Here is a 15273-nt window from a genome sequence, read left to right as displayed (position 1 = left end):
AAACCCTAATAGTTTAAAATTTTTACAAATTAGTCCCCGGGCTAGCTAGATTAAGCTACAATGATCCCGAAAACATAGAAATAATCAAAAACAGAATAAAAATCACTTACCAATTGAGCTTACAAGCTTGGCCGAATGTCAAGCTTTAAAAATTTCTATTTCTTCTTCTACATTCGGTTGTGGTTGAGAAAGAAAGATGGAATTTTATTTGTTTTATTTATTTTAATATTAATTACCTTTTTACTAATTTAACCTTTAATAACTTTTAAAACTACACAAATGTCAAGCCAACATCTTCCACTAACCCATTTATGGTCTAATTACAATATAAGGACTTCCACTTTAAATTTATATAGCTATTTAATACCATTATCTATTAGAACTCAACTTTTGCACTTTACGCGATTTAGTCCTTTTTATCAAATTAAGCATGTAAATGGTAAAATTTCTTAACGAAATTTTTATACGGTAATACCATCATGCCGTAGACCATAAAATAAAAAATAAATTTTTTGACTTTGGATTTGTGGTCCTGAAACCACTGTTCCAATTTTACTAAAAACGGGTTGTTACATTTACATCAGACTAGTTGCTCGTCGAAGTTGAAAATATACATGTTAGGTTACTCCTTTGGGCTAAAACTTTATAATGGCACATCATATTACTCGTTTGAGCTAAACATGTGACACATATATCTAGGAATTCACAACAAATGTTGGACCTCATAACATCTGTAATCAATCTCGTACAAGCGCACACAAGACCCTATTGGCATGCAAACTGTATCCTAACCTTTACTAAGTTCACACAGGCATCTTTGACACATATAAACATCATTTTTCAATTTAGTCCAACTCTACTTTGATTGTACCAATTCACAACCAAACACACATATATATAAACAATTCAAATACATAACAACCTAAGTAAATAAATATCATATGAACTTACTTGATCAAAACACCAAACAAGTTGGTTCTTTAAGGACTAATCAATAATTTTAGCTTTTCCTCGATTACCTCCGGTTTGATCCAATTCTTGATCAATCAAGGGTCGAATGCTTTGAGCTTTAAAAATGGTTTTTCCTTAAGTTTTTCAACTTTGGATGATAAGGAAGAAGAAAGTAATGACAAAACTCCACTAATTCTTCTTTTATACCATTTTTAAAAGTTAATTAACTTAGTTTAATTAAGCTAATTATGTTTTAACTAGCTTAATTAACCATTAATTAGGAATTAGTAGAATCTTCCATCATCTTTCACTATTTCCTATTACAAAATGGATTAATTACCTTTTTGGACCTTTGGCTAATTACAATTTAAGTCTCTAAGTCTTTGGCCAATTAAAAACCTATAACAATTGGACTTTTACGATTTAGTCCTTACACCTAAATTAACTATTTAGTCGACAAAATTTATGGGCCAAACATTATTTTTTATACCAACTTCGTAAATATACATATTTAATATTTACAGACCCAATTTACGGAAATAAGGTTCTGAACTCCCATTTTCTAGTACCATTAAAAATTAAGTTGTTACAAATGCTACTAAGGTAAATACTACTGCTATGTATTTTACAAATGTCGCTCTTTTATGGTGTTGTCATAAATCCATAGATGAGAAACGAGGTGGGTCGCAATTGGAACTTAAAAGGAGTTTCAGACCGAATTCAAGGGGCAATTATACCCAGAGTATGCTAAGAATGAGGCTCGGGCTAAGTTGCACCAACTTATTCAACAAGGCACAGTTAGAGAGTATGTAAAGGAGTACAGTAAACTAATGCTATAAATTTCTGATTTGGGTGAGAATGAGGTATTTTTCTCCTTTATGGATAGGTTGAAGCCTTAGGTTAAGCAAGAGTTGCAACGTCGAAGGGTCAAAGAACTTACCAAAGCCATGCCTATAACAAAGTCCTTAATTGAGCTTGTTTCGAGGAAAGACAAGTTTAAGTCTTCCAAAACCAATGAGGAGGGCAATGGTGGGGGAGGTGAAAAAGGATAGGTTAAAAATGCTAATGGTGGAATTTGTGGTAATGAGAAACCATATAATGGGAACTTGAAGTCCAACAACAAACTAGAAGAGCCAATGAAGTGCTTCTTATGTTGCGGCTCACATAGGATGCGAGACTGTCTAGAGCGATCTAAGTTGTCTACGATCAGTAAAGAAGATGAAATAGAGCTTGATGAGGAAAGGGTATTAAGGCTTGGTTCATTGATACTCAATTCTGCAAAAGTGAAGAGAGGTCACAAGCATAAATGATTGATATTTGTGGACATCAACATCGCAAGTCAAAGAATGAATGCTCTTGTTGATACGGAGGCATCAAACTTGTTCATGTCGAAAAAATTTGCGAGTAAACTTAGTCTCTCAGTTAGCAAATCGACTAAGAAGATTAAGACTATTAATTCTAAATAGGTTCCAACTGTAGGAGTAAGACAAGAAGTTGAGCTATAGATCGGTTAGTGGAAAAACAAGGAAGACTTCGAGGTAATTCATTTAAATGATTACGACTTTATTCTTGGCTTGAATTTCCTTGAAAATATTAATGTTTTTTTGGTTCTCTTTGATGATTAGATATGTATCTTAGACATTTGTCAACGACAATGGGTTGTGCTGGTGACTTGTAGTAAGAAAGGTGGAAAAAGGTATTATCGACAATCTAACTAGTTGAGGATGTTTATTGTGGTAAGAACGTTGACTTGGTAGATCTGAGTGTTAAGGAGACCTCTTTGGAAATATTAAAGGGGTAAAAAATCGATATGAAGCCTGTTGAGTTATCAATGGGGCTACCACCTATGAGAGAGGTGGGTTGTGCATCGAACTTTGTAGGAAAAGTGGTGATGCAAACTTAAGAGTCAAAATGAGTAAATGTTATGACCAAGGTATATCTCAAACACTTTCCTAGTGTTTTTCATTATGAATTACCATTGACTTGGCAAAGACATAGGACACTTTCAAAGTTCTGAAGCAGGAAAGCCGATGGGCTTACAGTCTAAAATTAGCGGCAATACTCAAGGTTAACATAATGTTCAATGCGGGTGTGCCAAAATCTTTTTGTGTGGATCAAAGAGATCTTGATTGAGGAAAGTCACAATGGGGTAAGTAAGAGCAGTGGGTTCTTGCGAATGAGAGGTACAAAAAAGAGAAACAATTTGAGTTAGACGAAAACAAAGAGATAAGTCGAGGCAAATGTTTCGAGGGGCGAAACTACTTAACAAAGAGAATGGTTGGGAATTAGCGAAGGCATCATAACAGTTCCGAGACGAGTTAGACTAGTGTCATTTTGAGGACACAACAAGGGCATTGTGAGATGAGTGGGGGAAAATGTCACGAGCCACGAATCGAAGCTTACGATGAATTCACACAAAACGTCCCATGAAGGTCAACTGATTAAATGAGGCTCATTTGACTCACTTAAACTGGCTCGATTTGTAGAATATATAGAGAAACTCATCTACTTGAAGCCTTGGTGACCTAGTGAAACACTATAGTAAAACTAGAGTTACCATGGTGAATATTTTGTAATTTCAAAGATAAGATTGTATACTGTTTATGATAGAGGGTTGCACGCGGACCAAGATCGAGCTTGTCAAGTCACGAGAAAGTCCTACGAAAACTATAGACACTTGGGGCTGAAACGAAAACAGAAAAATAACTTTAGCAGCAAAAGATATATGAAGAAACACCCCAAAACGAGAAAGAATCAGCCAAGAGTCAAAACATGTATTAATAGAGTTTCTTGGAAGCAAAGAAAACAAAATTTAATTTCAGAAAGACTCCAAAGCTGAATCTGACAAGAAAAACACAAAACAGAAAATTAAACTCAAAAGACCAAGAAAACCAAATTGAAGTAGAAGTAGGATACTTGGGCGGCAAGCAAGATTGAAAACTATGAATAAAGGACATTTCTTGATGCCAAAGAATGTTGCAAAACAGATTTTTGAAGCTTGGAATGGCTGAAAACGCAACAAGAACAATTAAACCAAGTTAATCAATAATTCGGCACAAACAAAAAAATAATTAAAGAAGAACAATCAGCAAGAAAGATAAAGAAAGTCCTAAGAAGCCTTGAAATCAAGAAAGATTTCACAACTCCCTTCAAACGACTCCAATCTACCCTCCAATGTAAAAACACGGCAAGAAGAAGGTTGAAGATGGCTCCCACAATAAAAAAGACTGTTAAATTACTTCTAAAGAAAACTCAAGAAAGAATTCTTGGAGAAACTCAAAGAAAATTTTCATTCAACAAAAAAAAATCTGAATTCAATGATTTCTTAAGGGTGGCCAGCCAAGCCATATATATAGGCCTTCTAACTACTTTCCTAACCCTACTAGGAAAACTTAAAAAAAAACCCTAATTGTTGGCTTTAAAGGGGAATTTCGTCCAAAGCCTTTAAATGGGCCTCTTGGACTAAATTCTTACATAGAAATTTATTCATAAAGTCTAAAAATTAAAACTAAGTATTTAAATAATTAAAATTTTACAAATTGGGCCACTTTGACAATTTGGCCTGATTTTCAACTAAGTCTAATTTAAACTTCTTGGTTGGGCTTGGAATATCTTATTCGGTCGTATCTTCAAGAACTTGGGCTCGTAATCCGTTCTCTCCCAAAATTGGTTCGTTGATGCTCGTAACTGAGATCCAATGTGCGTTAGCTGCAAGATTCAGTTTCTTGGACCAAGATTTCCAAGATTTGAAATCTTGATTTTCTTGATTCTTGAAATCACTCAAAACAGCAAAATTGGACCAAGATTCAGTTTCTTGATTTTCTTGAAAACAAGAAAGTGAATCTTGATTTTCTTTTTCCTTTGTATACGCATCTAAGGCCTTACTAATGAAGTCTTGAACGGTTCAATTTAGTTTCATACGCATTTGCCTGGCCCTTGACCTCGTTATTGGGCCTTGTGGTAATTTGAGCCCACCACGTTCTTGAGCTTGAGTTGGGCCTTTGTGACTCCTATCAGTTTAAATCCCTTAAGACTATCATCTTGTAGATAAGCTTTGATTTTAATATGTAATTTAAACTATACCATTGGATTTGGGGAGCTCAATTATAAATAAATCTCTTACTTCTTTTTTGTAATCATTTCATTTAGAGTTATTGAATATATTTGAGAGCATTTTCTCAAACACATTGTGTGCATTACTTTCTTCTGGCTTTTCAATTCTTTCATTACTTCTTTGCTTTGAGTTTGCTTTCGCTTTATTTCGGGGCGTTTGAGAATTAACTTTGTGAAATATCATCTTTCGAGAGTTAGACTGACTTAGGCAGATTTGAAACTAAGATTCTGTCTAAGGCCGCGTGGTTTACAAGACTAAAGTTCTAGCCCCGTGACTAGAGGTGCGGTCAAGTCGGGCCAAGTCGAGTCCATACAAGGTATCTAGACTAATTTTCCAAGCTCAGGCCAGGCTGGACCCGAAAAATGGGCTTATTTTTTGCCCAAGCCCATCCCAATTTAAGAAAGGTAAGCCCGAGCTCGACTCGACCCACCCATATTTAATTTTTTTAGATTAGTTTTTATTTAAAAGTAAAATTTTAAAATATATAATATACTAAATGTACTGAAAAACGCTAAAATGAAAATTTTCTAACACATTAAAAAGTATTTATATTAAAAACACTACTATAAATATAATAAATATTTTATTATATTAAAAAACACAAATAAATATAATAAATATTTTATTATATTAAATATAGCTTTTTAAATTTTATATTTTGAGTTGGATTATTTATTGGATAAGTTTTTTTTTAGGTTGTGAGTAATGAATTTAATAATTATTAGATTCGTGATTTAATATATATAATTATTATTTAAAATATATAATTAACATAATATTTTTATAATATATTGGGACCGGGTCAGGCTGGATTCAGGTAAAAAATCTTTTTTCAAGGCCCACCCATATAAAAATCGGGTCATAAATTTTATCCAAATTTATTTTTAGAGTCTCGTACTTTTATCTAAATTTTCTCAATCTTCGAATGATTCAATGGACTTGGTGCGTGGTCCAACACATAAGCAATTTCAGCCGTCACACTGGAAGAAGATTAAATCCGTTGGGTCACTATAAATTTGGCCAAATCCAAAATAAAAACTTGAGGAAGTGACATTGTTTTAGAAGTATACGTAAGAAAAACTTCCAAAGCATTATCAGTTTTCTTCACTGAAATCTCACTCATCTGTTTTACTTCCGACATCAAATAAAAATAAAAACCGAAAAAAAAATGGTGTACAGATCTTTGGATTCGGTCACCGTTAAAGATGTGGAAGCGTTGGGGATTTCGTCTGAACTTGCGCAAGAAATTCACAAGAAGGTGACGGAGATCGTTCATAATTACGGATCTGCTACGCCGGAGACTTGGAACCGAATTTCCAAACATGTACTTACCCCTAATCTCCCTTTCTCTCTCCATCAAACCTTGTACTACGGTTGTTACAAAGACTTCGGACCCGACCCCCCCGCTTGGATTCCCGACCCGTAAGGATTCCCTCTTTTTTTTTCTCTGTTAGTTATTAGTGTACTTTGATCTTCAAGTTAACTCTGCCAGAATTTTTCTTTTTTTGTACTTTATAGCTGAAAGTGAAGAAATTGGTAAAAGGAAGTGAAAAAATCTCAAGTAGACTGTTATTTTGTTCATTCTGGCAATCATCAAAATTAAGAGCTACTCTTTTTACTGATAATTCAGTTTAATTTTAGTATACCAACAGTGAAGAAGCTCAGATTTGATTGGGTTTAACAAAAAAGATTCAATTTCTTTTATAGTTGCCAACTGAACTGAATGAGTGATTGAAAATTGTATTTCTTGGATAGAATGAAGTAAAGAAAAGAATTGAACATTAATCTGTTTTAGTTAATTGATTCTTTTTCCTCTAATGGCTAGCCTAGAATAGCTTCAACTAGATGATGCAGCTGGTTTAAATAATATTTCCGCTTTTCACTTAGTTGAATCAAGAGGGATAACCCTAATTTAGGAAGAACTGTCATTTGAGCAACATTGATGTATTAATACTGGTATTGTGTTTTATTATGTCAATTCATGGATGGATAGGGAGAGTGCATTGTTTACAAATATTGGCCGTCTGCTGGAGAGACATGGAAAAGAATTCTTAGGCTCGAAATACAGGGACCCTATATCAAGTTTCTCTCATCTTCAGGAATTTTCGGTCTCAAACCCTGAGGTATGGCTGTTATGGTTTCAAGTTCACATTTCTTTGAAAAACGTTATGGTATTTGATGATTTTGAATTTTGGGTTATTATTAAACAAATATTTTCTCCTATATTTTGATATGCCAGGTTTATTGGAAAACTGTACTTGATGAAATGTGCATAGATTTCTCTGTCCCTCCTAATTGTATCTTACGGAGTCCATCTGAAGAAAGCCTCACATTAAATCCAGGTGGTAAATGGCTTCCTGGAGCTTTTGTGAACCCTGCAAAGAATTGCTTGAAAGTTAATAGTAAGAGAAGTTTGGATGATATGGTAATAAGATGGCGTGATGAGGGAGATGATGATCTTCCTGTGAAAAGCATGACACTTAAGGAATTGCAGACAGAGGTTTGGTATGGTGCTCTTCATCTTATAGATATAATGTTTGTTCATATTTGCTTCTATTTTTCTATTTTTGTTTGTTTGTGTAAAAATGAAGTTTAGACGTAAGTTTCTAAATGGTTTAACTAGATACTTGCATTCACTATTGAAGTTTAAAAAGTATAGCTTGAGATTAGCAAGCTCAAATGGAAATGGTATTGAGTAGTAATGTCTTTTATTGCTTCCATATAAGCCGAAATAAGAGCAAACATTAGCATTCTTGTAATTCTGTTTCTATGCTGTAGCATCAATTTTTTTTTTTAGAGTTGTCTTGTAGTTTTTAAGGATTTTTAGCCTGACTAGTTTGCTGATCGAATGAATTCAATGATTTTTATATACATTGTGCACTTTAGAGCTTGTGATTTTGAATATATATGTTGAAGTATGCCAGAAACAGATAATATTTTAAATTTTTATACTTTAATTTTGTTGGGTTATTCTACTTACTAGCATCCGTGGGAATAGTCGCATATGAACTTAGATATTTTGAATTTGATAAATGAAGAGCTTTGATGTTGTAATGAAAAGTCTTGTTGTTAATACTTCTATTAACTTTGCTATCATATTAACTTGCAGTCCTTTGTTGTTTTAAATTTGTAGGTTAGTTGCACATGCACTCAATGCTCTGGGTTTGAACAGAGGATCTGCAATTGCAATTGATATGCCAATGAATGTCTACTCTGTGGTTATCTACCTCGCAATTATTCTAGCTGGCTATGTAGTTGTATCGATTGCCGATAGTTTTGCTCCACTTGAAATATCAACAAGGCTTAAAATATCAAAAGCAAAAGCCATATTTACTCAGGTTTTCCATTTTTCCTTTCAGCAGATTATAGAACATTTGTTTCTTGTATTTCAATCTCTTTCGAATATTTGCAACTTGTGTTTTTGGAGTTCATGTTATTGTGCTTACATGGCATTTGTTACTTTGAATTAGTCCATGCAATGTATGGCCTTATATATGCTCTTTTATTAGAAGGGAAAGTTGGTGATTTTTTCATAGAAGCTTACCTTTCAGATAATAAATAGCATTAAGAACAATGCCTCCTTGCTTGACTTCATAATCCTTCACCATAGTGTGTTCATTTTTCTGATGAAATGTTCCACATTCATTGATCTAGTTAGACATTGCATCAACAACAGTTAGGTGCTAGCTTTTTCTGTACAGGCATGCATGTTGGTGGCACCTTATTGATGGTACTTATGTGACTAGGAGCTCAAATTCTAAGCAAATTCGAAGCAGTGATCTTTGACCGAGTATGAAATTTTTTGAATTGGGTAGTGGGAAGTCAGACCATCCTGCTCAAGTATATTTGTTAGCAATTCCTTTTTACCTTCATTTTGCTTTTTGTCTTTTCTCTTGATAATTCATCTTGTATGCGTATCATTACTACTGTTATATCTAGAACACTTTTCAGGATACTTATTTGATATTATTATTTTTTGGTCTTTCCTTTAGTAACTCTTTTATCTCTGACTTGGTCCTTAGGTTTTTGTTGGTTTTTTAGTCTTTCCAGATCCTCACTCAAGTACATTTACTTGCTCTTCTCAGTTTAGTTCTTTTGTTGTTTTATCTCAGGATCTTATTATTCGCGGTGAGAAAAGCTTACCTTTATACAGGTGCTTTAAGGTGGTGTGTTCCTTTATATTTATATTTCTTATTTCTAATGGAAGTTATCTCACAACGTAGCTTCCATTCTGCAGTAGAGTTGTGGAAGCTCAGGCACCTATGGCCATCGTTTTACCAGCCAAAAGCTCTAGTTTCAATATCAAGTTGCGCGACGGCGATATTTCATGGCCTGAATTTCTGGAAAGAGTTAAAAAGTTCAAGTGAGAACTCTAGTTCTTCTGGCTAATCTACTGTTATCTTTGTTACCTATGGTCATCTGTTGTCAGTCTCCATACCGTTCCACCATTTTTCTTGAAGAGAATATATGAAAGTTTGTATAGTTTTCTTTGAGGCCATATCTGATTGATTTCCATGAGATATCGTTCATTTTCTCTATTGCAGAATTGATATGTTGTTTTTTAAATTTAAATAACCAAGACATGCTACTTTAATGATGGTGGATGTTTCAAGGGTATTTACTTAAAATGGTTACGTGTTGTAGAAGATTCTTACCTGGGATGAATGAAAAGTTAGTTGGGCTTGGGGTGGTTATGCAATGTACCTTGGTAGCAATCTTCAGGACCAATGGGCATGTTTGGATGTTGATAATACTAAAGCAATCTTTTGGAGTGAGATCAACTCTCTCTAGTAGCTTACTCCATATTCTAAAGATATGCAAATTATGGCCTCTCAAAATAATGCCGTAGGAAAAGACAAATTTATATATTATAAAAATTGGCATTTACTGAGATAAAGTAGACCCAAATTAACCAAATTCTGGCCCTGTTTTCATACTGGTCTATTAGGTGGTTGATATTATTGTAATATCTAACATTTAGTTGTATTTATCATAAAATCACTTGATTATCAATTTCTTTATTTGATTGCATGTAAAATTTCTGCAAGACTTTAAGCTGTATCTGCCCGGGTCTTTTTTTTTTTTAATCTCAAATTGCAGGGGAGATGTTTTTAAAGCAGTAGAACAACCAATAGAGGCATTTACAAATATCCTTTTCTCATCTGGAACCACAGGTAACTTCAAAAGCTCCTTATTTCTTTTAATTCCTTACAAACAAAATGTCATTTAATAGGTAAGGGTGGCCTAAAATCATGGTGATAGTGTAGTTTTTAAGTCCCGAATGAAATAAGCTTAATTTAGTTAAAAATAAATAAAAACAGCCTAATTTTCATTTTAGCATATTGACATTAAATGTTTGTCATAGCAAACTTCCATATAGGTTGTGGCATGAAAAACAATTTTGGTGCAGTTATGTTTGGAGCAGTGTCCTAAATGTAAATTAATGGTAACTTTTGTGTTTGCTCGATATTCAATCAACCAATCTCACTTGGTTATTATTATATATGTTGGAATATACCAATAAAATTCAAGAGACCAATTTCATACATTTGGTGGTAGGAGAGAAGATAATAAGGGAAAGACTTACCATTATGTCTTCTGAGTAATTATCAAGCATGGTATTTTTGTTTATCTACATCACATTAGTATATCTGGCACTTTAGTTTCAACATCCCGAGCCAATTGATTATCAAAAGTAGAGTCAAAAATCAAGAAAGAAAACTAAAATGATCATTTAAGTGTTCAAAAGTAGAGAAGAGAGGAGAGAATTCTGTATTCCGTATTCACCACAAGGCAAAATTTATAGAAGTATTATTATGTGTATAAAGGAAAGAAAATAAAATCTCCCCAAATCTTTACAAATTTGTTATTTACAAAGCCCTATAAATGTGCTATGTATCGGCTTTTCACACTCCCCCTCAAGTTGGAGCATAGATGTTGATCATGCCTAGCTTGTTGCATAGATTATCAACTCAATTTCCAATTTAGTGCCTTTGTAAACAAATTAACAAGTTCTCCTGTATAGCCAATGAAGATTAAGTTATCAAAATCTTCTCAGGAATGGTTGAAAATCAACCTCGATTTGTTTGGTTCCTTTATGATAGACTGGATTTGAAGTGATACAAAAAGTTAAATCAACTGTTAGTGTAATCCTACTGTTGAAATTGTTGAACAAAAGAACAGTAGGATAGGACTAAGTAGTTAATTCATAATTTTTTCCACTTTTCCATAATTTAAAGCTGGCTGAAGGTCAGAAAAAATGAATTTGACTTGCTAATTGAGCTTATATCTTGTGTAGGTGAGCCAAAGGCTATTCCTTGGACCAATGGGAGTCCTTTGAAAGCTGCTGCAGATGCATGGTGCCACATGGACATCCGCAAGGGTGATATTGTTGCATGGCCAACAAACCTTGGATGGATGATGGGTCCTTGGTTAGTATATGCTTCATTGTTAAATGGTGCTTCAATGGCATTATACAATGGATCTCCCCTTAGTTCCGGCTTTTCCAAGTTTGTACAGGTAGTAATCTATTGTAATTGTTTCATTAAAGTATGATTGTCCTTGACTCGTATAATCAGCTTATAGAATCTTGACACACACGAACAAACACTCACATATATATATATATATATATATATATTTATATAACTCCAGTTGGTGCAATCTCGTCAGACCATTCAATAACATAATAAGTAATTGGCTCCTTTTTGGCTTCACATCCTTTTTTGCCAACACTTGTTCTGGGATGAAACAGTATCCAGTTGTCTGAAGATGATTTAATTATGAAGATGTCATAGCCTATGTATTATCTCTTTTCTTTTCCTTTTAGTTGAACATTAAAAAAAAACACAAAAGAAGCACCAAGGGAGTGCTTTTGTAGAATTTTGTATCTTATTAATCAGGGAATTTACGTATTTTAATTAAACCTGTCTAGGATGCAAAAGTAACAATGCTTGGTGTCATCCCTAGCATTGTCCGCACTTGGAAAAGTACAGACTGCATAGCTGGCTATGATTGGTCATCCATCCGGTAAGTTGCCTTATACACTCAACCTAGTTTGTTCTTCATATGGTCAAATCACTTGAGAGTATATTTTCTTATAAGGAAGTTGACCTGCTATGGATTTTAATCCAATATTAATTCTTCCTGCTTTTTTGCTGTTTTTCTGAAATTGGCAGTTGCTTCAGCTCCACCGGTGAAGCATCTAATGTAGACGAATACCTATGGTTGATGGGGAGAGCTTGCTACAAGCCTGTCATTGAATATTGTGGTGGCACTGAAATTGGTGGCGGTTTTGTTTCTGGATCATTTCTACAGCCCCAATCATTAGCTGCTTTCAGTACTCCAGTTATGGGTTGCCGTTTGTTTATTCTTGGCGACGATGGCCATCCTATTGTAAGTTCCAATCCAACCCTTGTTAATTTTCAGTACCTATGGGGAATTCTACATGTTTAATTATAAATGTAAAATTAAATGCAACTAATTACTTCAACTTTGATTAATTTTCAGCCAGAGGATGCACCAGGGATGGGGGAACTGGCCCTTGGTCCTCTTATGTTTGGTTCTTCAAGCACACTGCTAAATGCCAGTCACTACGATGTTTACTTTAAGGAAATGCCTTCATGGAATGGATTGGTGAGAAACTTGTGGTTCTTGGCATCTTTTTTTATTTTTATTTTGGGTGCATTATCTTCTATATAATCTGTAGTCCTAAGTCTTAATGGTGCAAAATGATTCAAAATGCTCAACCCACTGCAGTGAGAATGCGCTGATTATACTTGTATAGCATCTATCTTAATTAATGGATTTTTGAAATGTAAAGGGTAAAGCCAATTTGTGTTACCTAGACCCAGAGCTTAGTGTCAAACACAAATCTCGGGTATGGATAGAGACAATGAAGAGTTGGAGTAATATTTATCCCTATCTTACAGGCCTCCACTGTGTTATATTCTCTTGCAATTAAAATCTGTGTCTGAATTTACCTTTGCAGGTTCTCCGAAGGCATGGGGATGTCTTTGAGCGCACCTCTAGGGGATACTATCGAGCACATGGTCGTGCTGATGATACAATGAACATAGGGGGTATCAAGGTATTTATTTGATGCTATGGAATATAACCTGTGGTTTGAGGTTTAAACATTCCAACTATAGAAAGATTGCTATTTATTTTGACCAAGTAACCAACTCCATTGTTAAATCTCTTGTACTGTAATGACTGGGATTTGGAATATCTTCATGTCACATACCTTTACATCAAAGGTATTGTTTTCTTTGGGCATTTATAGATCCTTCAAGACTTTGTTGCCTAAAGATGTGGCTCCCTTGGTTCAAATCAAAGAATTCTCTCCCTTAAGAGAGTGTATCGATTAAACCAGTAACATAGCTATAGTTATTTTCATTAGGGTGAAGATAGTTGATGCACCAAATTCTAGACTTGTGCACACTATGAAGTACTGTCGACTGGCGCTTGTTTTTGTCCTTTTAGAGAAGAATGTCTTACCAATCTTTGCAACCTTGATGACTGCTGATTAATTGAGCAGGTTAGTTCAGTTGAGATTGAACGCATCTGCAATGCAGTTGATAGCTGTGTACTCGAGACAGCCGCCATTGGAGTGCCGCCAGCAGACGGTGGCCCCGAGCATTTGGTAATTGCAGTTGTGTTCAAGGATCCAGATAATTCAACATCAGACTTGAATAAATTGAGAATATCTTTTAATTCAGCGGTTCAGAGGAATCTGAATCCATTGTTCAAGGTAAGTTTGCTGTTCTCTTTTGCATTAAAATAATGCAAAGATAATTCACCATTGATCTTCCCAAAGTAAGATAAATTGTAAATTTGTAGGTTTCTCATGTTGTGGCCCTCCCATCTCTTCCAAGAACAGCTACTAATAAGGTTATGAGAAGGGTTTTGAGGCAGCAGTTGGCTCAAGTTGACCATAATTCTAAACTATAAATGCATAATGTAATATATACATTGGATACCTGCATCAATGTAAAACTAAATTATTACATACTTTTGTTTTTTTTTTTTTTTTTTGAATATTTTAATAAACTAATCGGTAGATTTCAGCATACAAGTATACTCTTGTTCATAAAGCTTCAAACTGGTATGATATTTTTATCAATTGAAAATATTGTTAGGTTTTGAATTGTTTTGATTTATTTAATATATTTTTATTGGGTAAACTACATAAATGGTCACTAAACTAAAGTTAAAGTTACATTTTGGTTGTTCAACTATTAAAATTACATTATGGTCGGAATATTACATTTTAGTCACTTGTTTATTAATTTCTATTTTTAACGAAATGGTGATATGATGCATTAATTTAAAGGTTAAATAGCCCTTGGATTATAGCTTAATCATCTACTTTTACTATTCTTCTAAGGTAATTATAAAAATCTAAAAATATCATAAAATTTTATTTCTTTTAGAAGTTTGTAATTTATTTTTAAAATTACAATTATGTGAAAATTTTAAAAAAAATTAAACTTTTCATAAAAGTCTAATCTAACTTAATTGTATTTAATTCTATATTTTCCAATAATTTGACTGGAAAAGACATGTCATCTCTTGAGCTCATTAAACTATGTAAACTTAATAATTCATGTACTTGAGTTATATTTATATATTTTGTGCCATAATCGTGATTAAATTATTTTATATATATCTTTTATGATTTAATTTAAATTCGAAAGTAATGATTCAAACTTTAAAAATTAAATTTTATATTCTCAAATTTATTTTTATAACTGAAATAAAGATAAAAAGTTTTGAGATTAAAACTAAATTTTCATGGAACACAATACAACCACCTTACCATGCAAAAATAATTTCTTAAAAAACTAAAGACATTAAATTAATATAAATAATATTTTTTATACTCAAATAAGCTTTACTTAAATAACATTATAATTATAATTACCACTCAGTCATATTAAATTGTTGTCCTGCATTAGGCGATACTTATCCACCACTTCTTTCACCTTTCAACATTCCTCTTAGTGAACATGGAAAACAGATTTTAACTGTTGTCTGCAAAGAAGTGGGAGATAGGAATGCTTTCTATACTTACCCTAATACAGTGTATCTTTCTTTTCTTCTTCTGTTGTCAATAATTCCAGGAAGTACACATCGAGACTCAAAATGAACAAGTATAAAGAAGAGGATCACCTTATCTTAAACTCTTTAAAAGTGCGATAAAGTTT

The 15273-nt window shown here is 33.5% G+C and overlaps 1 protein-coding gene across 1 annotated transcript; it reads left to right on the top strand.

The window, feature by feature from the left end:
* Positions 1 to 6090: 6090 nt before the first annotated feature.
* On the top strand, positions 6091 to 14213 carry LOC105788508 (probable acyl-activating enzyme 17, peroxisomal). Its single transcript, XM_012615435.2, has 14 exons — positions 6091 to 6487; positions 7059 to 7188; positions 7305 to 7570; positions 8199 to 8403; positions 9178 to 9218; positions 9303 to 9428; positions 10166 to 10239; positions 11364 to 11584; positions 12000 to 12094; positions 12244 to 12460; positions 12575 to 12700; positions 13056 to 13154; positions 13605 to 13817; positions 13907 to 14213. Exons 1-14 carry the CDS (start codon positions 6234 to 6236, stop codon positions 14015 to 14017), a joined length of 2178 nt encoding a protein of 725 aa, XP_012470889.1. The 5' UTR covers positions 6091 to 6233; the 3' UTR covers positions 14018 to 14213.
* Positions 14214 to 15273: the final 1060 nt, after the last annotated feature.

Source organism: Gossypium raimondii, chromosome 2, assembly GCF_025698545.1.
Source record: "Gossypium raimondii isolate GPD5lz chromosome 2, ASM2569854v1, whole genome shotgun sequence".
In the NCBI taxonomy this organism is placed as follows: Eukaryota; Viridiplantae; Streptophyta; class Magnoliopsida; order Malvales; family Malvaceae; genus Gossypium; species Gossypium raimondii.
This window is presented reverse-complemented; position numbering and strand designations above follow the sequence as displayed.